This window comes from Bos taurus, chromosome 19, assembly GCF_002263795.3.
Source record: "Bos taurus isolate L1 Dominette 01449 registration number 42190680 breed Hereford chromosome 19, ARS-UCD2.0, whole genome shotgun sequence".
NCBI classification, from domain to species: domain Eukaryota; kingdom Metazoa; phylum Chordata; class Mammalia; order Artiodactyla; family Bovidae; genus Bos; species Bos taurus.
Genome location: NC_037346.1, coordinates 6408903 through 6433178, shown reverse-complemented (window position 1 = coordinate 6433178; position 24276 = coordinate 6408903). Strand labels below are relative to the sequence as shown.

General features: G+C 38.1%; 1 protein-coding gene across 1 annotated transcript in view; it reads right to left on the bottom strand.

Moving 5' to 3' along the window:
• The window catches only part of LOC528282 (phosphatidylcholine transfer protein), a 79204-nt gene that overhangs the window by 5563 nt on the left and 49365 nt on the right, over nt 1-24276 (bottom strand). The window contains exon 5 of the mRNA XM_002695566.6: nt 1908-2022. Coding sequence (XP_002695612.1) covers nt 1908-2022 — 115 coding nt within the window. The remainder of the gene's footprint in view (nt 1-1907; nt 2023-24276) is intronic.

Sequence of the window (24276 nt, the reverse complement as noted above, 5' to 3'; positions counted from 1 at the left end):
CAGATGCCATGATCTTCATTTTCTGAATGTTGAGCTTTAAGCCAACTTTTTTACTCTCCTCTTTCACCTTCATCAAGAGGCTTTTTAGTTCCTCTTCACTTTCTGCCATAAGGCTGGTGTCATCTCCATATCTGAGGTTATTGATATTTCTCCCAGCAATCTTGATTCCAGCTTGTGGTTCATCCAGCCCAGCATTTCTCATGATATACTCTGCATATAAGTTAAATAAGCAGGATGACAGTATACAGCCTTGACATACTCCTTTTCCTATTTGGAACCAGTCTGTTGTTACATGTCCAGTTCTAACTGTTGCTTCCTGACCTGTATACAGATTTCTCAAGAGGCAGGTCAGGTGATCTGGTATTCCCAGACTGACTCAGTGTTAATTTCAGGGCTGAGAAAATGAGCAGAACATGGTCACAGTGATTAGTTCAGGGAAGGCATATGTGGACAGAATCCTGGCTTGCCACTCTAGCAAGTTTAGGCCCAAAAGTGTCTTGGTAAAGTTCTCAGGTGGCTTATAGAAGATCTGGGAGGACCAGAGTTAGGTTAAGAACCTCAGGATGATTCCAGAAAAGTCAAACTACTGCAGCCTCTGGACCATACTCCATAGTGTGGACTGTTGATAGCAAGTACCACACATCACATCAGAGGCTCTGTAAATGGCTACAGCACATGACTGAATCACAACTGGCAGGGAGATGGCCAGAGAACACCTGGCTTCTCCCTCGAATATACGGCACCACCATTCCCCATAAAGTAAGAGTAGCTGAAAATAGTATGCGGCCCTAAACCATGACAAGCATGCTGAAGGAAATAATATATGATCCAGGCTGAGGCGATAAGAGCCAATCCTGAGACTCTGGATGCCATCAGTAGAAAAGTTCCTGTTCCTCTGGGGTTGTGTACTCGGTTAGAATGTTAGCCTGCATCTTCTGGTGGCCTCTCTGCATGACACAGAATCTGCCTGAGAATCTGGTCAATACAGAAGAAGACAGAATCAAGCTGGAGAAATGAACTATTATGTGCAGCTATCCTGGAAGCCAGACAACTGTGGATTTTCAATGTCATGAACCAATAAACACTTTTTCCTTTCATTACACTGCAATTTGTTAGCTTTTCTTCCTTGCAACCAGCATTCCTAACCACAGCAAGTGCGTGTCAGGGTTTCTGGCCCCTGGGCTAGCTGTGTCTGTTCCGTTGTGCCTGGGACAGCAGAGATCACTCCCCACTCTAAGTGCCAGAAATATCCCCTATTTAATGCCACTCATAATTCTCCATCATTTCTGGGAAAAATCTAAGAAGTGTAGTCAGGTGACCAGCCCAGGCCCTTGGGTCCCTGGACTCTCCTCCCAGGCTAATTCCAGATTCTGTTACCACAACAACCCAAAAGCACCCAACTGCTCACAGATTAAAAAAAAATCATATTGTTTCACACCTTCTTCATTTTACTCATACTGTTCCCTGGGCCAAACATCCTCAACCCACTCACCCTTCACTTTTTACCTCACCATGTATATATATTCTTGCTGTTTATAAAACTTTGGTTCAATTTGTCAAATAAAGCTCAGACACCCCTTTCTCCAAGAAGTCTTCCATGCTTTTCCAGGTGTATATGTGTGTATGTGTGTGTGTGTGTGTGTGTGTGTGTGTGTGTGTATGATGACAACAAACTTGTAGTAAGTTCAAACAGAAGCAAACAGGAGAGTGAATCTATTAAAGTATAAAAAGGAAGTCCTAGAAATATTGAAGGCATATTTCAGTGCAGCACCTCAGATATTTAAGCCAAAATTTAAAATAAAACATAGTATAATAGAAAGTAAACCTATTTATCTCTGCTGGTTAGAGAAAATAGCAATAGATTCTACCTTCTAACTGATTTTTTTTAAGGAATACACGTCACTCACCTGTAACTTGTGGGATCTGCCGTCTTATATAGCCTAAATCCATACCGATATCTACAAGTAGATCTGGTAGAGCTCTCAGAGTACCAATGAACTTATACTCATAAAGTCCAGTTGGCTGTAAAATGAAAACAGATAGAAACAGCCTATTGATTCCCCAGTTGCTATTACACAGCATATGAAAAATAGTTGCTTGTGCCATCTCACTACTGGGCATCTCCTCTGCGGTCTTGGAAATGCAATGGTGAAAAAACAGGTGAAGATCTTGCTGATCTTGCTCTCATAGTTCTATTTGTTCTTTGCCACAGGTGCTGGTGACAGCTACCCAGGTAATTTAAGTAGGATAAAAGGAGGTGATGTGATAAATGGTGTCTAGTTTTGGGGGGCTGGTGGTTTGTTGTATATCACCAGGTGTTCAGGGAATGTCTCTATGAGGGATTTATCAGAAGAATTTGTTCTGAGTATTAGAAAGAGCTGGCCATGGGAAGATGAGAAATGTCCATACCTGGTAGGGAGAAGGCCCACAGGCTGATGTATTGGTTGTCTTCCTCAAAGAACAGAAAGTCAGGGAGACCAGAGAACTGTGATGGGGAAAAGTGATAGGAGCTGCTGTCAGAGAAGTAGTGGGGGCTGGGTCCAGAGGGCTTTGTGAACCAAGGCAGTGGGCAAAAAAATTTATTCTAGTAGCTATGGAAAGCCAGTCAATAACTTAAAATAGGGAAATTTTTTTTTAATAGTTCTTGCTTCTTGGTAGAAAATAGAACATAAATGAGTAAGGAGATGGGTTAGAAGACCAGTACAATGATCCAGAGAAGAGAGGTTGACGATTGGCCAGAGCAGTAACAATAGTGATGGGGAGAAGTCAGTAATTTAGGGTAACATTTTGCAAGTAATGTCAACAGAAATTGCTGACAGGTTGGCTGTAGAGACAGAGATAGCTGGAACAAATCTTCTAACATTTGCTTAAACAACCAGGTAGATGGGAGATCCATTTTTGAGAGAGAGAAAGCTTGCAGAGGTGGTGACCTGTGGGCTGACCGAGAGTTCTACTTTGAGCATGTTGAGTTTGAAGTGCTTATTAAACACTCATGTGGAAATGTCACATAGGCAGAGTTCAGACTATTTTAGATAACCATGGGCCATAATGAAACCCAAAACATTATTGTTTTACCAATTTCAAGATGGAATTTTTCAGCAACTGCTTTTTTTTTTTTCTATAAAAAACTTGTGTATAAAAGAATGAAAAAGAGATATATGTAGATAGAGAACAGATTTGTGGATACAACAGGAGAAGGAGAGGGTGGGACAAATTGAGAGTAGCATTGAAACATATACTACTCTACATATGTGAAATAGAAAGCTGGTGGAAGCTGTTGTATAACACAGGGAGCTCAGCCTAGTGCTCTGTGACAACCTAGAGGGGTGGGATGAAGCGGGAGGGATGGAGGAGATGTACAAGAGGGAGGGGATATATGGATACTTATGGCTGATTCATGCTGTTGTATTGTATTGCAGAAACCAACACAACATTGTAAAGCAATTATCCTCCAATTAAAATTTTTTAAAAAGCTTAAAAAAAGAACTAAATGGGGGAAGAAACACCAGCTTCAAACCATAGTCCTTTTTATTCAGAAAAAAAGATCATTTCTAAGTACAAGAGATTTTCCTTGTTTTCAAGCCATATTCTGTGAGGATGTAGGCTGGAGGGGATACACTTCACTCTCTGTACAATGACAACTAATTCCTGACACCCCTGCCAAAAAGTTTATTGTACAATTCCTGACCCTCTTGGCAAAGGGTTCTTTGTTAAGATTAAACTAATGACTTAATTCCAGTACAGAAACAAACAAACAAAAGAAACAAAAATGAACCTTTTAAATGCACCTCTACTTCCAGGTGCTAACACAGTCCTAATGGCTAACCCCAGAGGAGTGAACCTACATCCTTAAACACTGTTCCAAGAACTTATGTGAAGTCAAGGTGTAAACGTGAAAATCTTTCTAGAGATCCTGAGGCTTCAAGGGTCTCCTGACTTAGGTGGCATAACCATAATTCTCAGTTTAGGAATCTCAGATGTCTGTGAAAGTACCTGGTGGAAAATGGAAAGTAAAGTTGAAACTGAATTCATACGGGTGTTTTAGCTCTGAGAGCATGTGGTATTATACCAAGAGTTTCCAATGAGCAAATGAGAGACTGGTAGGTCTGACCTCCATGCGTGCTGTGCTGTGGAAGCCCCACAGGAGGGAGGGAGTCAAGAGAAAAGCCCTCCTCCTCCTGTCTCCTCCCATCAACTTCACAGAGGATGAGGCTTTATACCAGCACACATCTACACCCACACACGTTTTAGTTAGCTTGGGAAGACAAAGAATTAGCTTCTGTTCAAGAATAGTGTGGCCCCATTTTCTATACCCAGTGAGCAAAAAGGATAGCTATGTATAGAGATTATGATCTCCCCAACTTACATGAATCAGCTTTGGTTATCTGGATAAATGAAGACAAACTGCTTCCTGGAACTAGTCCCCATCCCTCCTGAATGTATTGATAAATTTAGCCCTTAGTGACTTCAGTCCTGTAATATTATAGAAAAGAAAAAAGAAAGCCCTCAAGGAAGAGAAAAATAGAACAGTGTGATTTATGTGAATACCCAAGAATGAACTATCATGACAACTTTCTTTAAACACTGTCTTCATGGCAGCACTGAGAAATGCCAGAACACTAGAGGACAAATTGTGGGATGACATCTTTCCTTCTCCATCAATAAAATGTTCTTTACAGGTGTTTAGCAGCCCCATCCAAATTCTTGCATCAAAGAATCATTTCCTTTGAAAGAGGATCTCAACAAACATATTCACAATTTCATTTTTCCTTTGAAACAATGAAGTGAATTTTTATAACTATAAAAATAATTAATATTCATTAAGAAAAATTATAACATGTGAAGAAAATTTAGATGGCATGTAATGCTAAAATCCACAAATACCTAATTGCAATACATGATATATTGCTTCTCTTTTTAAAACTTTTTATTGAAGTACAATTGATTTACAATGTTGTATTAAATTCTGCTGTTTAGTAAAGTGACTCAGTTATAGATATACATACCTTCTTTTCCATAGTCTTTCCCATTATGTTTTAATTTATCACAGGATATTGAATGTAGTCCTGAGCTATACAGTAGGATTTTGTTGTTCACCCATCTTATATGTAAAAGTTTGCAACTGCCAGCCCCAAACTCCCAATCCTTCCCACCTGCGCTCTATCTCCCCCAGGCAACCACAAGTCTGTTCTCTATATCTGTTAGTCTGTTTTTTTTCATAAACATGCTCATTTGTGTCATACTTTAGATTCCATATATAAGTGATAGCATATGGTATTTGTCTTTCTCTTTGTGACCTGAACTTCACTTAGTATGATCATCTCTAGGTCCATTCTTGTTGCTGCAAAGGGCATTATTTCATTCTTTATAATGGCCCAGTGATGATTATATATATATTTATATATGTATATATATAAATACCACATCTTCTTTATCCATTCATCTGTCGGTGGACATTTAGGTTGTTTCCATGTCTTGACTATTGTAAATAGTGCTGCTTTGAACATATGGATGCATTTATCTTTTTGAATTATAGTTTTTCTGATAATATGCCCAGGAATGGGATTGCTGGATCATGTGGCAAATCTATTTTTAGTTTTTTGACAACCTCCATAATTTTTTCCACGACTGCATCAGATTACATTGCCACCAACCCTGTTAAGAGTTTCCTTCTTCTCCACACTCTCTCTAGGATTTATTATTTGTAGATTTTTAATGATGTCCATTATGACTGCTGTGAGGTGGTACCAGTGTTGTTTGGATTTTCATTTCTCTAATAATTAGTGATGATGAGCATCTTTTCATGTTCCTATTGGCCATCTGTATATATCTTCTCTGGAGAAATGTCTATTTAGGTCTTCTGCTCATTTTTTGGTTGGGTTGTTTGGTTTTTGCTATTGAATTATAGGGCACGTTTGTATCTTTTGGAAATTAAGCCATGTCAGTGGCATCATTTGCAAATATTTTCTCCAAGTCCATAGTTTGCCTTTCTGTTTTGTTTATGGTTTCCTTTGCTGTGAAAAATCCTGTAAGTTTCATTAAGTCCCATTTGTTTATTTTTGCTTTTATTTCCATCGCCTTGGAAAGCTGAACTAAGAAAACATTGTATGATTTAAATCAGAGAATGTTTTGCTTCTTCTAGGAATTTTATGGTGTCTTGTCTTATATTTAAATTTTAAAGTATTTTGAGTTTACTTTTGTGTATGCTGCTGCTGCTGCTGCTGCTAAGTCGCTTCAGTCGTGAATGACTCTGTGCGACCCCAGAGACGGCAGCCCATCAGGCTCTGCGGTCCCTGGGATTCTCCAGGCAAGAACATTGGAGTGGGCTGCCATTGCCTTCTCCAATGCATGAAAGTGAAAAGTGAAAGTGAAGTCGCTCAGTCGTGTCTGACTCCTAGCGACTCCATGGACTTCAGCCTACCAGGCTCCTCCATCCATGGGATTTTCCAGGCAAGAGTACTGGAGTAGGTTGCCATTGCCTTCTCCACTTCTATGTATAGAGTGAGGATAAGTTCTAACTTCATTGATTTACATGTGGCTGTCCAACATTCCTAACACTGCTTGCTAAAAAGACTGCATTTTTCCCATTGTATATTATTCTTGTTTCCTTTATCAAAGATTAATTGTCCATAGGTATGTGGGTTTATTGCTGAGCTGTCTATTCTGTTCCATTGACCTGAATGTCTGTCTCTGTGCTAGTACCGTGCTGATTTAATTACTGTAGGTATGTAGTATTGACTGAAAGTTATGCCTCCCGCTTTGTTCTTTGTCCTCAGGATCGTTTTGGCAATTTGTTGTCTTTTATGTTTCCATATGAATTTTAGAATTATTTGTTAGAATTCTGGGAAAACCATCATGAATATGTTGATAGGCATTTCATTGAATCTGTATATTGTTTTGGGTAGTAGGCCATTTTAACAAAATTCTTCCAATCCAAGAGCATAGGATGTCTTTTTATTTTTATTTTTTGAATCTTACTTAATTTCCTTATTAATGTTTTATATTTATCAGCATGCAAGTCTTTCAACTCCTTGGTCATGTTTATTCCTAGATAATCTACTTTTCTGGTTCATTATTAGCTTTTTTTTTTTTTTACATACTCTTTCTGATATATGACTGTTAGCATAAAGAAATGCAACTGATTTCTGTATGTTAATCTTGTATCCTGCTACTTTGCTGAATTCATGCGTAAGTTCTAATATTTTGGTGTGAAGTCCTTAGTGTTTTGTATATGGAGTATTATGTCACATGCATATAATGACAATTTTACCTTTTCCCTACCATTCTGAATATATTTTATTCATTTTTCTTGTCTGATTGCTATGGCTAAGACACATGTCTTCAATACTATGTTGAAGAGAAGTGGTGAGAGTAGGCATCCTTGTTTTGTTCCCTACTTTATTGGGAAGGCTTTCAACTTTTCACCATTGATTTTTATGTTGGCTGTGGGTTTGTCATAAATAGCTTTTATTATATTGAGACATGTTCCCTCCATATTTGCTTTCATAAGGGTTTTATCATGAATTGGTGTGAAATTTTATCAAATACTTGTTTTGCATCCATTAAAATTATTATGTGGCTTTGTCTTTTCTTTTGTTGGTGTGGTGGTGTATCACAGATTTATTTGTATATGCTGTGCCAGCCATGTGGCCCTAGGATAAATCCCACTTGGTTGTGGTGCATGATTTTTTATGTGTTGTTCAATTCAGTCTACAAATATTTTATTGAACATTATTGCATGTATATTCATCAAAAGATATTGGTCTGTAATTTTCTTTTTTGGTAGTGCCTTTGTCTTATTTTAGTAGCAGGGTGACGGTGGCCCCATAAAATGTCTTTGGGTATGTTCCTTTCTCTTCGAACTTTAGGATGAGTAATAGAATGATCAGTCTAAATTCTTCTTTGTGTGTTTTGTAGAATTTGCCTGTGAAGCCATCTGGTCTTGTACTTTTATTCGTACAGATTTTTTTTTTTTTAATTAAAGATTCTATTTCACTTCTAGTGATTGGTCTGTTCAAGCAACCTATTTCTACTTGATTCAGTTTTGGTGGGCTGTTTGATTCTAAAAAGTTGTTCATTTCTTCTAATTTGTCAAATTTGTTGGCATATAATTGTGCATAGTCATATATATATATATATATATTTTTTTTTTTTCCCCAGTATCAGTTGTTTTTCCTCTTTCACTTTTTATTTTATTTGGTCTTCTCTCTTTTTTTCTTGGTGAGCCCAGCCAGAGGTTTATCAAATTTGTTTACCCTTTCAAAGAACCTGGTCTTGGTTTTATTGATTTTTCTATTTCCATTATTTTTATCTCTATTGATTTATTAACTTCTTAACTCCTTCCTTAAGCTTCCTTGAAGTTTTGTTTGTTCTTCTTTTTCTAATTATTTTAGGTGGTGAGTTTGATTATTCACTTGAAATTTCTTATTTCTTAAAGAAGACCTGTATCAACATAAACTTTCCTCTGAAAACTATTTTTGCCACATTCCATAGTGTTTCTATCGTTCTGCTTTCATTGTCATTTTTCTTGAAGTATTTTTTATTTTCTTCTTTGATTTTATCATTTAAACACTTTTTAGTAGCATGCTATTTAGTCTCTATGTAATTGTTTCTTCCTTTTTTTTTGTTTTTCTGGGATTCATTTCTAGTTTCATGCCATTATGGTCAGAAAAGATGCTTGAAATAATTTCTATAACTCTTAAATTTGTTGAGGGTTATTTTGTGCTCTAGTATGTGGTCAGTTGTAGAGAGTGTTGCCTGTGCACTTGAAAAGAATGTCTATTCTGCTTTTTTGGAATGATACATATTTCTTTTAAGTAAATAAATAATTCTTTGTAACATATGTTACAAAATGAAAGTAACATGGTATAAATGGGTGGTGTTCTTATTTTGAAAGTGAAAGTCACTCAGTCATCAACAAATATCATGGCATCTGGTCCCATCACTTCATGGCAAATAGATGGGGAAACAATGGAAACAGTGACAGACTTCATTTTCTTAGCCTCCAAAATCACTGCAGCCATGAAATTAAAAGATGCTTGCTCCATTGAAGAAAAGCTATGACCAACCTGGACAGCATATTAAAAGGCAGAGACATTACTTTGCTGACAAAGGTTCATATAGACAAAGCTATGGTTTTTCCAGTGGTCATGTACAGGTGCGAGAACTGGACTATAGAGAAGGCTGAGTGCCAAAGAATTGATGCTTTTGAACTCTGATGTTGGAGAAGACTCTTGAGAGTCCCTTGGGCTGCAACGAGGTCCAACCAGTTAATCCTAAAGGAAATCAGCCCTGCATATTCATTGGAGGGACTGATGCTAAAACTGAAACTCAAATACTTTGGCCACCTGATATGAAGAACTGACTGATTAGAATAGACCTTGATGCTAGGAAAGATTGAAGGCGGGAGGAGAAGGGGACAACAGAGGAGGAGATGGTTGGATGGTATCAACAACTCAATGGAGAAGAATTTGAGCAAGCTCTAAAAATTGGTGATGGACAGAGAGGCCTGGCATGCTGCTATGCATGGGGTCACAAAGAGTCAGACATGACTGAGTGACTGAACTGACTGACTGTTCTTATTTTAAAGAATATAATTTTAAGCTATGGAAAGATCATTCCTAGTTTATTTTCATGAGCTATTTCTGTTTCCAAACAATTTTACAAATCTGAATATTGTGAAGTAAATACTCCATATAAGCCTGGTCCATAATTATAATTTTTTGCATTTTAAAAGCAGTAAGTTTTATTAGAGATAAATTTTAGAGTAAAGGACATTAATATTTGAAGTGTCTATACATTTCATAAATTTTTCAGATAGTTGTTTTCTCTATACAATCATTGGTATCAAAAGAGCATCTCATCAAGATTGGGTACCATTGTTTTTACAAAAGAAAAGAGAATAAATCAGTTTATTTGGGCAATGTTTTTAGTATTGATGTGTAAGTCTCTTGCAAATTATATAAACTTTTTCAAACTTGTTGCTATATTTGTCAACCATATTAACACTTCAACAACTTCAAACACGTTTATTCAAGATGTTCTTGGTTTTCCTAAAGCTCCTCCAGAAAACCAGTTCTAAGAATGGCTCATTTTTTCTTAATTTAAAGTAAAACACATTGCATGGTTTTCTATACTCCATTTATAGGATATTTCATTTGCTACACTTAGTATATCTAGAGAATTTTTCAATGGTAGAGAATCAGTGACTATAAAGTGTATAATACAATTACTAGAAGAAATAAAATATTTGTTAGAGCACATACTATCTTTCTTGCAGAGAGAAACCCTATGGTCATATGCATAGTTAATAAATTTTCTGGTCTCCTACACAGGACTGGAAAAGGTCAGTTTTCATTGCAATCCCAAAGAAAGGCAGTGCCAAAGAATGTTCAAAGTACTGCACAATTGCACTTAGCTCACAGGCTAGTAAAGTAATGCTTAAAATTCTCCCAGCCAGGCTTCAGCAATACGTGTACCATGAACTTCCAAATGTTCAGGATGGTTTTAGAAAAGGCAGAGGAACCAGAGATCAAATTGCCAACATCCACTGGATCATCAAAAAAGCAACAGAGTTCCAGGAAAAAAAAAAAAAAACCACACACACACACATCTATTTCTGCTTTATTGACTATGCCAAAGCCTTTGACTGTGTGGATCACAATAAACTGTGGAAAAGTCTGAAAGAGATGGGAATACCAGACCACCTGACTTGCCTCTTGAGAAACCTGTATGCAGGTCAGGAAGCAACAGTTAGAACTGGACATGGAACAACAGACTGGTTCCAAATAGCAAAAGGAGTACATCAAAGCTGTATATTGTCACCCTGCTTATTTAACTTATATGCAGAGTACATCATGAGAAACGCTGGGCTGGAAGAAGCACAAGGTGGAATCAAGGTTGCCGGGAGAAATCTCAATAACCTCAGATATGCAGATGACACCACCCTTATGGCAGAAAGTGAAGAAGAACTAAAGAGCCTCTTGATGAAGGTGAAAGAGGAGAGTAAAAAAGTTGGCTTAAAGCTCAACATTCAGAAAACGAAGATCATGGCATCCGGCCCCATCACTTCATGGGAAATAGATGGGAAAACAGTGGAAACAGTATCAGACTTTATTTTGGGGGGCTCCAAAATCACTGCAGATAGTGATTGCAGCCATGAAATTAAGATGCTTACTCTTTGGAAGGAAGGTTATGACCAGCCTAGACAGCATATTGAAAAGCAGAGACATTACTCTGTCAACAAAGGTCCATCTAGTCAAGGCTACGGTTTTTCCAGTGGTCATGTATGGATGTGAGAATTGAACTATAAGAAAAGCTGAGAACTCTAGGGGAAGATGGCGGAGGAATAGGATGGGGAGACCACTTTCTCCCCCACAAATTCATCAAAAAGCATTTAAACACCAAGTAAATTCCACAAAACAACTTCTGAATGCCGGCAGAGGACATCAGGCACCCAGAAAAGCAACCTATTGTCTTCAAAAGGAGGTAGGAAAAAATATAAAAGACAAAAAAAGAGACAAAAGATGGGGGGACAGAGCTGTGTCCCGGCAACGGAGTCTTAAAAAGAGAGAAGTTTCCAAATACCAGGAAACACTCTCACTGCCGAGTCTGTGCCGAACCTTGGAAGCACAGAGGGCAACATAACAGGGAGGAAAAATAAATAAACAATTAAAAACCCACAGATTACGAGCCCAAAGGTAACTCCCCCAGCGGAGAAGCAGCACAGACGTCTGCACCCGCCACTAGCCAGCGGGGGCTGGGCAGGGAGGCGCAGAGCTGGCTGCATCGCTTAGAGTAAGGATCTGGCCTGAATGCCCTGAGCACTATCTGAGTGAACTAATTTGGGCTAGCAAACCAGACTGTCGGATATCTACCATGCAAAAAGCCAGCCCTAACCTAAGACACCGCCAGGCCCGCGCACGGAACAAAGGACTGAACAGAGATAGCTGGCTGCAGACCATCCCCCTCTGGTGACAAGCAGCCAGAGCCGGAAGGGGACAATCGCAGCCCCAGAGAGACATTATCTACAAAACTGTAAGCAGGCTTCTTTGCTTACTAAGACTTCTTGGGGTTCTGGACGGTCAACATCCACCTGAGAAGGTGCGCCGGTTGTACACCCAGAAAACCAAACAGCGGGGAGGCAATAAGTCGCAGCAACTGCGCTCGCCAAACACCTCATCACCTGAGCTGCTCGGACCTGGGAAGGGCACAAAACGCAGGCCCAACCGAGTCTGCGCCTCTGAGGACTACCCGAGTGCCAGAACCTGAGTGGCTTAGACCTGGGAGGTGCAGGCAGCCCAGGGCCAACTTTGGATGGTTCCTGGCAGAGCAACCTAGAGCTTGAGCAGTGTGGGCAGGGAGGCTACACATGCCATGAGCGGGGGCAGGCCCAGTGTGGCTGAGGCACTGCGAGCACACGCCAGTGTTATTTGTTTGCAGTGTCCCTCCCTCCCCACAGCACAACTGAACAAGTGAGCCTAAAAAAAAAAAAAAAAAAAAAAGTGTCCACCACCGCCCCCTTTGTATCAGGGCGGAAATCAGACACTAAAGAGTCCAGCCAACAGAAGAAGTTCTAACAGAGGGAACCGCCTTGGAGGCTACAGGCAATAGATTAAAACCCTGTCGTTAGTACCGACTACATAGGAAGGGGCCTATAGATCTTGAGAAATATAAGCCGGACCAAGGAACTAGCCAAAAATGAACTGAACCCACAATACCCACAACAACACCAGAGAAAGTCCTAGATATATTTTAACTATTTTTATGATCATTCTTTCTTTCTTTTTTTTTTTAATTTTTTTTAATTTTTAAGTCCTCTATTACTCTTTTAATTTTCACTTTTATAACCTACTATTACTTTGCAAAAAAAAAAAAACAAAAACCCTATTTTTTTAAAAAGCAAACTTCATATTTTTTTTTTATAATTTTTGTGACCTTGTTTTTTTTTTCTCTTTTTCTTTATTTTTTTTTTCTTCTTTTCTTTAACATTGTATTTTTGAAATTTCAAACTCTACTCTAGATTTTTAATTTTAGCTTTTTGGTATTTGTTATCAATTTTGTACCTATATTTTTAAAATAATTTTTGTGACTTTTTTTTTCTCTCTTTCTTTCTCTTCTTCTTTTCTTTAACATTATATTTCTGAAATTCTGAACTCTACTCTAGATTTTTAATTTATGCTTTTTGGTATTTGTTATCAATTTTGTACTTATATTTTCTTTATAATTTTTGTGACTTTGTTTTTGTTTTTTTCTCTTTCTTTTTCTTCTTCTTTTCTTTAACATAGTATTTTTGAAATTCCAAACTCTAGATTTTTATCTTTTGCTGTTAGGTATTTGTTACCAATTTTATACCTTTAAGAACCCAATCTTCAGTACCCATTTTTTACTTGGGAGTGAGATTACTGGCTTGACTGCTCTCTCACCCTTTGGACTCTTCTTTTTCTCCACCAGGTAGCCTGTGTCTCCTCCCTAACCCCTCTCTACTCTGCCCAACTCTGATTTTCTGTGTGTTCCAGACAGTGGAGAACACTTAGGGAACTGATTACTGGCTGGATCTGTCTCTCTCCTTTTCATTCCCCCCTTTTATCCTCCTGGCCACCTCTGTCTCCTTCCTCCCTCTTCTCTTCTCTGTATAACTCCATGAACATCTCTGAGCAGTCCAGTTGTGGAGTGCACATAAGGAAGTGATTACTGGCTAGCCCGCTGTCTCCTCTATTGATTCCACCTCATCTCATTTGGGTCACCTCTAACTCCCTCCTCCCTCTTCACTTCTCCATGTAATGCTATGAACCTCTCTGGGTGACCCTCATGGTGGAGAAACTTTTCATCTTTAACCTAGATGTTTTATCAATGGTATAGATAAAAGGAGAAGTTTTAGCTGTTAGGAGAAGTTAAAGCTGTATAGAAGGAGAAGTTTTGAGACTACTGTAAAAATAAGACCAATAACTGGAAGCAGGAGGCTTAAGTCTAAACCCTGACTCCAGGGAACATTAATTGACAGGAGCTCATCCAATGCCTCCATACGTACACTAAAACCAAGCACCACACAAGGACCAACAAGTTCCAGGGAAAGACATACCAAGCAAATTCTCCAGCAACACAGGAACACAGCCCTGAGCTCTAATATACAGGCTGCCCAAAGTTACTCCAAATCCATAGACATCTCATAACTCATTACTGGACACTTCATTGCACTCCAGAGAGAAGAAATCCAACTCTACCCACCAGAACACCAACACAAGCTTCCCTAACCAAGAAACCTTGACAAGCCACCTGTAAAAACCCACACACAGTGAGGAAATGCCACAATAAAGAGAACTCCACAAATTGCCAGAATACAGAAAGGACACCCCAAACTCAGCAATTTAAACAAGATGAAGAGATAGAGGAATATCCAGCAGGTAAAGGAACAGGATAAATGCCCACCAAACCAAACAAAAGAGGAAGAGATAGGGAATCTACCTGATAAAGAATTCCAGATAATGATAGTGAAATTGATCCAAAATCTTGAAATCAAAATGGAATCACAGATAAATAGCCTGGAGACAAGGATTGAGAAGATGCAAGAAAGGTTTAACAAGGACCTAGAAGAAATAAAAAAGAGTCAATATATAATGAATAATGCAATAAATGAGATCAAAAATACTCTGGAGGCAACAAATAGTAGAATAACAGAGGCAGAAGATAGGATTAGTGAATTAGAAGATAGAATGGTAGAAATAAGTGAATCAGAGAGGAAAAAAGAAAAACGAATTAAAAGAAATGAGGACAATCTCAGAGACCTCCAGGACAATATTAAACACTACAACATTTGAATCATAGGAGTCCCAGAAGAAGAAGACAAAAGAAAGACCATGAGAAAATACTTGAGGAGCTAATAGTTGAAAACTTCCCTAAAATGGGGAAGGAAATAATCACTCAAGTCCAAGAAACCCAGAGAGTCCCAAACAGGATAAACCCAAGGCGAAACACCCTAAGACACATATTAATCAAATTAACAAAGATCAAACACAAAGAACAAATATTAAAAGCAGCAAGGGAAAAACAACAAATAACACATAAGGCAATTCTCATAAGGATAACAGCTGATCTTTCAATAGAAACTCTTCAAGCCAGGAGGGAATGGCAGGACATACTTAAAGTGATGAAAGAAAATAACCTACAGCCCAGATTATTGTACCCAGCAAGGATCTCATTCAAATATGAAGGAGAAACCAAAAGCTTTACAGACAAGCAAAAGCTGAGAGAATTCAGCACCACCAAACCAGCTCTCCAACAAATACTAAAGGATATTCTCTAAACAGGAAACACAAAAATGGTGTATAAACTCGAACCCAAAACAATAAAATAAATCACAACAGGATCATACTTATCAATAATTACCTAAAACGTAAATAGGTTCAATGCTCCAACCAAAAGACAAAGACTGGCTGAATGGATACAAAAATAAGACCCCTACATATGTTGTCTACCAGAAACCCACCTCAAAACAGGAGACACATACAGACTGAAAGTGAAGGGCTGGAAAAAGATTTTCCATGCAAATAGGGACTAAAAGAAAGCAGGAGTAGCAATACTCATATCAGATAAAATAGACTTTAAAGCAAAGGCTGTGAAAAGAGACAAAGAAGGTCACTACATAATGATCAAAGGATCAATCCAAAAAGAAGATATAACAATTATAAATATATATGCACCCAACACAGGAGCACTGAAATATGTAAGAAAAATGCTAACAAGTATGAAAGGAGAAATTAACAATAACACAATAATAGTGGGAGACTTTAATACCCCACTCACACCTATAGATAGATCAACTAAAAAGAAAATTAACAAGGAAACACAAACTGTAAACTATACAATAGACCAGTTAGATGTAGTTGATGTCTATAGAACATTTCATCCCAAAACAATGAATTTCACCTTTTTCTCAAGTGCACACGGAACCTTCTCCAGGATAGATCACATCCTGGGCCATAATTCTAGCCTTGGTAAATTCAAAAAAACTGAAATCACTCCAAGCATCTTTTCTGACCACAATGAAGTAAGATTAGATCTCAATTACAGAAGAAAAACTATTAAAAATTCCGACATATGGAGGCTGAACAACACTCTGCTGAGTAACTAACAAATCACAGAAGAAATTAAAAAAAGAAATCAAAATTTGCATAGAAACTAATGAAAATGAAAACACAACAACCCCAAACCTGTGGGACACTGTAAAAGCAGTCCTAAGGGGAAAGTTCATAGCAATACAGGCATACCTCAAGAAACAAGAAAAAAGTCAAATAAATAACCTAACTCTACACCTAAAGCAACTAGAAAAGGAAGAAATGAAGAACCCCAGGGTTAGTAGAAGGAAAGAAATCTTAAAAATTAGGGCAGAAATAAATGCAAAAGAAACAAAAGAGACCATAGCAAAAATCAACAAAGCCAAAAGCTGGTTCTTTGAAAGGACAAATAAAATTGACAAACCATTAGCCAGACTCATCAAGAAACAAAGGGAGAAAAATCAAATCAATAAAATTAGAAATGAAAATGGAGAGATCACAACAGACAACACAGAAATACAAAGGATCATAAGAGACTACTATCAGCAATTAAATGCCAATAAAATGGACAACATGGAAGAAATGGACAAATTCTTAGAAAAGTACAACTTTCCAAAACTGGACCAGGAAGAAATAGAAAATCTTCACAGACCCATCACAAGCACAGAAATTGAAACTGAAATCAGAAATCTTCCAGCAAACAAAATGCTCAGGTCCAGACAGCTTCACAGCTGAATTCTACCAAAAATTTAGAGAAGAGCTAACACCTATCCTGCTCAAACTCTTCCAGAAAATTGCAGAGGAAGGTAAGCTTCCAAACTCATTCTATGAGGCCACCATCACCCTAATACCAAAACCTGACAAAGATCCCACAAAAAAAGAAAACTACAGGCCAATATCACTGATGAATATAGATGCAAAAATCCTTAACAAAATTCTAGCAATCAGAATCCAACAACACATTAGAAAGATCATACACCATGACCAAGTGGGCTTTATCCCAGGGATGCAAGGATTCTTCAATATCCACAAATCAATCAATGTAATACACCACATTAACAAACTGAAAAATAAAAACCACAGGATCATCTCAATAGATGAATAGAAAGCCTTCGACAAAATTCAGCATCCATTTATGATAAAAACTCTCCAGAAAGCAGGAATAGAAGGAACATACTTCAACATAATAAAAGCTATATATGACAAACCCACAGCAAACATTATCCTCAATGGTGAAAAATTGAAAGCACTTCCCCTAAAGTCAGGAACAAGACAAGGGTGCCCACTTTCACCATTACTATTCAACATAGTTTTGGAAGTTTTGGCCACAGCGATTAGAGCAGAAAAAGAAATAAAAGGAATCCAAATTGGAAAAGAAGAAGTAAAACTCTCACTGTTTGCAGATGACATGATCCTCTACATAGAAAACCCTAAAAACTCCACCAGAAAATTACTAGAACTAATCAATGAATATAGTAAAGTTGCAGGATATAAAATCAACACACAGAAATTCCTTGCATTCCTATACACTAATAATGAGAAAATAGAAAGAGAAATTAAGGAAACAATTCCATTCACCATTGCAACGGAAAGAATAAAATACTTAGGAATATATCTACCTAAAGAAACTAAAGACCTATATATAGAAAACTATAAAACACTGGTGAAAGAAATCAAAGAGGACACTAATAGATGGAGAAATATACCATGTTCATGGATTGGAAGAATCAATATAGTGAAAATGAGTATACTACCCAAAGCAATTTTATAGATTCAATGCAATCCCTATCAAGCTACCAATGGTATTCTTCACAGAGCTAGAACAAATAATTTCACAATTTGTATGGAAATGCAAAAAACCTCAAATAGCCAAAGCAATCTTGAGAAAGAAGAATGGAACTTGAGGAATCAACCTGCCTGACTTCAGGCTCTACTACAAAGCCACAGTCATCAAGTATGGTACTGGCACAAAGACAGAAATATAGATCAATGGAACAAAATAGAAAGCCCAGAGATAAATCCATGCACATATGGACACCTTATCTTTGACAAAGGAGGCAAGAATATACAATGGATTAAAGACAATCTCTTTAACAAATAGTGCTGGGAAAACTGGTCAACCACTTGTAAAAGAATGAAACCAGAACACTTTCTAACACCATACACAAAAATAAACTCAAAATGGATTAAAAATCTAAACGTAAGACCAGAAACTATAAAAGTCCTAGAGGAGAACATAGGCAAAACACTCTCCGACACACATCACAGCAGGATCCTCTATGACCCACCTCACAGAATATTGGAAATAAAGGCAAAAATAAACAAATGGGACCTAATTAAACTTAAAAGCTTCTGCACAACAAAGGAAACTATAAGCAAAGTGAAAAGACAGCCTTCAGAATGGGAGAAAATAATAGCAAATGAAGCAACTGACAAATAACTAATCTCAAAAATATACAAGCAACTCCTACAGCTCAATTCCAGAAAAATAAATGACCCAATCAAAAAATGGGCCAAAGAACTAAATAGACATTTCTCCAAAGAAGACATACAAATGGCTAACAAACACATGAAAAGATGCTCAACATCACTCATTATCAGAGAAATGCAAATCAAAACCACAATGAGGTACCATTTCAAGCCAGTCAGAATGGCTGTGATCCAAAAGTCTACAAGCAATAAGTGCTGGAAAGGGTGTGGAGAAAAAGGAACCCTTTTACACTGTTGGTGGGAATGCAAACTAGTACAGCCACTATGGAGAACAGTGTGGAGATTCCTTTAAAAAACTGGAAATAGAACTGCCTTATGACCAAGCAATCCCACTGCTGGGCATACACACTGAGGAAACCAGAAGGGAAAGAGACACATGTACCCCAATGTTCATCACAGCACTGTTTATAACAGCCAGGACATGGAAGCAACCTAGATGCCCATCAGCAGATGAATGGATAAGAAAGCTGTGGTACATATACACAATAGAGTATTACTCAGCCATTAAAAAGAATACATTTGAATCAGTTCTAATGAGTTGGATGAAACTGGAGCCTATTATACAGAGTGAGGTAAGCCAGAAAGAAAAACACCAATACAGTATACTAACACATATATATGGAATTTAGAAAGATGGTAACAATAATCCTGTATATGAGACAGCAAAAGAGACACTGACGTATAGAACAGTTTTTTTTTTTTTGGACTCTGTGGGAATGGGAGAGGGTGGGATGATTTGGGAGAATGGTATTGAAACATGTATAATACCATATATGAAACGAGTCACCAGTCCAGGTTTGATGCACAATACTGGATGCTTGGGGCTGGTGCACTGGGACAACCCAGAGGGATGGTATGGGGAGGAAGGAGGGAGGAGGGTTCAGGATGGGGAGCACATGTATACCTGTGGCGGATTCATTTTGATATATGGCAAAACCAATACAATATTGTAAAGTTAAAAAATAAAATTACATTAAAAAAAAGAAGAAGTATCAGAACAGAAATTTAAAATATTACACTATGTTGCTTTGGCTGCTTTAGAATATAGGAAATCAAAGGAAATCCTCAAGCTCTTCTACAGTTATCCTATTAAATAAGTCTTGAGAAATGGGCATTCTGTATCTGTAAATTTCACTCGGAATTCCAGTGACAAAAGCTTTACTTCCATGAAAAAGATGCTCTTGCTGATTAAGCTTGAATTCTTGAGATTGCTATCATCAGAGGCTCAACTGATACTGTTGAACAAAACAAAGCAAGGTTTTTTATTCAACAAAAATAAACTTAAATTTCTTAAACAGTCAAAAAAACAAAAAGAAAGAAAGAAAAGAAAAGCTGAGCACCAAAGAATTTATGCTTTTGAACTGTGGTGTTGGAGAAGACTCTTGAGAGTCCCTTGGACTGAAAGGAGATCCAACCAGTCCATCCTAAAGAGAACTAGGTAAAATAACACTGATAGCTAATGTTTACTGCATCCTTATTGAATTCCTGGCCCTGGGCTGAGTGCTTTACAGGGGTCACCCCACTTAATGTACACAATAAAAACATGAGGTATAGACCATTAGTAAACTCATTTACAGACAACAAAAAAAGAGGTTTAAAGAAGTTCTGAGAAATTCTTGGAAAAGTTAGAGATAAGAAGTATCTTATAGAAAAGTTAGAGATAAGAAGTATCTTATAGAAAAGTTAGAGATAAGAAGTATCTTGGTGTTTGTCTGGAATTGGAAAAGGGAACAGCAAGGGACTGCAAATGAACAAGACATTTCTTTGGAGGTTACACAAATGTTCCAACTTAAACTCTGGTGAATGTTTCATAACCCCATAAATTTACTAAAAATCACTGAATTGTACATTTTAAACAAAAAAGAATTTATAGGACTTAATAAGTCTGTAAGGCTTTTAATTATAGTGTGAAACTCACCCAGTGTCATACAACTAAGGAACCTGACTTGAAATTAGTTGCAACAGAACTTGGACTTGAAGCCAGCGATGTGATGACAGAACTCAAAGTGTATTATCCTGCCTTCAAAGAGTCACTGACCTCTCCCAACATATTATTAGATAAACAATAAGCAGTTGGAGTGCACACAGCCACAGCCAGGGTACCTTATAATTTTTCATTTCAACCATAACTCTTTCAAATGACAGGGGTGTTATTATATTTTTCAACAGGAAAAGGGTAAGTTAAGCTTATGGTAGATATGTTGGGACACAGATCACTCTAGCTATAGCTCACAGCCAAACACCATTTAATTTATTAGGTGCTTCAAAATGTATCTTCCAACTGGATCCCTGTACAAATTTGGCAGAGAAGGATTTCTCTCCACTTTATAGACTCAGCTAGGGTTTTAGGTTCATAAATCCTTAACTTACAGAGCAACTTGGCATTAAAACTACATTTTAAACTGGAGGTTGCTGAATCTGCCATGTTAGCTGTTATTGAACAGTCTACAATCTAAGAATAGCTTTTACATTTTAAGTAGTTATAAAAGTCTGTACAAAATAACCATCATTTTGCCTTTTAGCCTGTAAAGCCTAAAATATTTCCTATTTGGCTCTTACAGGGGGAATAAAATGACAATCTTGGCTTTAGACAATTGGTACCATCCATTCTAAAGCAACAACCCAGGAAAGCTCTGAATTACTAGAGTCATGTTGCAATTCCACATATAGGAGAGGAATCTTTGTGTCATAACTCCCCAATATATTATATTTTGAATCACATGGAAGCTTATTATTTAAGTTCAGGCTGCCCTTCAAGTAAATCTGTCAATCTTCAGCAAACTACACAAGATAAATACCAAAATTCTTAAATATATCATATACAAAGAGAAAAATAAAATCTTAAAAGAAGCCATGGAAGGGAGGATGGGGAGCACTTTATCAATTGAGGAATACAGGTGGAAATTATAGCATGCATCCCATCAGAAACCTGACAAAAAGAGAGTGGAGTGAAATATATAGCATTTTGAAAGAAATAAGCCACCAACCTAGTGTATTATATCCACTAAAACTGTTCTTCAAAACTGAAGACAAAATAAAAAACTTTTGGACAAATAAAAACTGAGCAAGCAGAAGATCACCTGCTCTGAAAGTAATGCTAAAAGAAGTTTGTCAGGGAGAAAAAAATGGTTTAGGTCAGGAACTCAGATCTACATAGCATAAAAAGTGCCTGTTTTAGCCTTACAGTTTCTAGATGGCATGGACTTTGTTCTGTTCATCAGGCATTACTGGAGCTTAGCAAAATACTGGCATACCATGTACAATACAACCTGAAAGACTGGTTGGATAGATCATGAACCAATATTCTGGAGTTTTTGTCATATTCAGACAACCCAAAGGCAGACATGGAAAGAGGTATTTCCTACACAAAATGCCAAGATAAGGAAGCTGTATTTTATTTCTTAGCCTTTTTATGTCTTAACAACACATTAAAAGTCCAAGGCTAAAATTCAAAGTTTTATATTCACAGGATTCTCCCTTTCTTACAAAAATATATTTGTCTGCATGGTTTCCATGGAGAGCAAAATAGTTTGCCAAAATAGTGCTGGGAGTGGTGAGCTTGTGAAGTAACAAAGTACCCCCACTGGCGAGCCTGCTAGAATTTTCCTTCTGCTCACAGGTGATGATTTTGATGCTAAAGGCAGGTTGGAAGATCAAACAAGAATCATTTTCTATGTGATATTGCCCTGGTTTCAGCCCTGATTAGCCCAGGTATTGGTGTAATATAGGTCTAAAGATCCAGAAGGTCTAATTCCTTCCTATAAGTCACCATACCTGTCCAGGTTTCCCAAGGCCCAGTGATAATAAAAGTTCTGGTTGATTAATAGCCACCTGGTGTGATCTTCATGCAAGGATGTAGTGAACAGAGTGGCAGCACAAAGTTATACCTTCAGACAAATGTGGGGAATCCTCTCAACTCTCTCACTTCATTCCCTCAAAGCTACATCTTGGGACCAGCATCTTCATACTGCCTCATACCACACCCTCCTCCTGAGAGAGAACCGAAGCTCTGACATGTCTATCCAGTTGTATGCTCAGGGATGGTGCAATAGGACAGAAAGACACGCAGAGGGAGGTGGCCTCAATCAGTAGCACGAAGTAGGAGGAGGCTGCATATGATTTTCAGTTTTAAGCCCTGGTGACCCTACTTATGAGTAAATAGGGTCCATAGTGTCCTGCATGCAAAAAAAAAAAAAAATTGTTCCATGAATCATGCCAGTACATAGAAGGATGGGAGAAGGGAGAAGAATAGTCCCGTTATCCAGAACTAAAGAAGACAATGATTCTATCAGATTATGATTCTACCTGGAGAATGAGAGTGGAAGCTTCTCTTTCATGGAGGTAAATGGCAATTAAATATCTGCTTCCCTCTGAAAGGCCAAACTTCCTCTCAGCCCAGTCTAGCGAACCACAGAGTTTTCCCAGAGAGGCCAGGCTCCTAATAGTTTAGTAGGTTAACAGCATAGGAAAGAACAGTCCCTGGGAAAGTGTGATCTTCTACTCACCAAACTTACTGATTAGAAGATCTATGAAAGGATAAAAGCAGCTTTATCTCACAGTCAGATCAGATCAGATCAGTCACTCAGTCGTGTCCGACTCTTTGCGACCCCATGAATCGCAGCACGCCAGGCCTCCCTGTCCATCACCAACTCCTGAAGTTCACTGAGACTCATGTTCATCGAGTCAGTGATGCCATCCAGCCATCTCATCCTCTGTCGTCCCCTTCTCCTCTTGCCCCCAATCCCTCCCAGCATCTCACAGTAATAGACATCTAAAAAACATAAGAAGTCAAACCATCAGCCAGATCTTTGTGTTCTGCTGCACTGAAGGTCTTGTGGGATGTTAGTTCTGTTATCAGAGATCAAACCTGCAACCTCAGCAGTGAAAGCACAGAGTCCTATCCCCTGGATCACCAGGAAATTCCCCAGATCTTTTTATACCAACATTTCCCTGGCCTAAATCAATGATGTGCATGCTGCACATGATCTGCATGCTGATTTCACATGATCTGCTGTCATGTCACCATTTTTACTGGCATGGGAACCAGCCTAAAGCTCCAGGGAGAACTGGCTGCAGATCCCTGGGAAAACTTTTGTAAGTGACACATGGTCCTATTCTGCCAAGAGAACTTCTCAACATTGTTCAGGGAACCTCTTGCACTAATTGATGACTATTTTAAATATCAGAGAGAGTGAGTCTTAAAGTGGATGTTGCCTTTGTCTTAAGATACTCTTTTACTTTGGCTCTTATCTTTCAGTTCCCACTGTTTATCAACTCCTGCCTCCAAACTCAGAACCCTCTTGAGCACCATGCAAGATGCTCCTCATACATCAGTTGTCCTCAAATCTGGTCCCTGGACCAGGAGTTTCAGCATAAGTTGTTGTTGTTCAGTTGCTCGGTCATGTCCAGCTATTTGTGACCCTATGAACTATAGCACAGCAGGTTTCCCTGTCCTTCACCATCTCCTGGAGCACACTCAAACTCATGTCCATTGAGTTGGTGATGCCAACCAATCATCTCATCCTCTGCCTTCCCCTTCTCCTCCTGCCTTCAATTTTCCCCAGTATCAGGGTATTTTCTAATGAGTCGGCTCTTTGCATCAGGTGGCCAAAGTATTGGAGCTTCAGAGTCAGTATCAGTCTTCCCAATAAATAGTCAGGGCATATTTCCTTTACAATTGACTGGTTTGATCTCCTTGCAGTCCAAAGGACTCTCAAGAGTCTTCTCCAACATC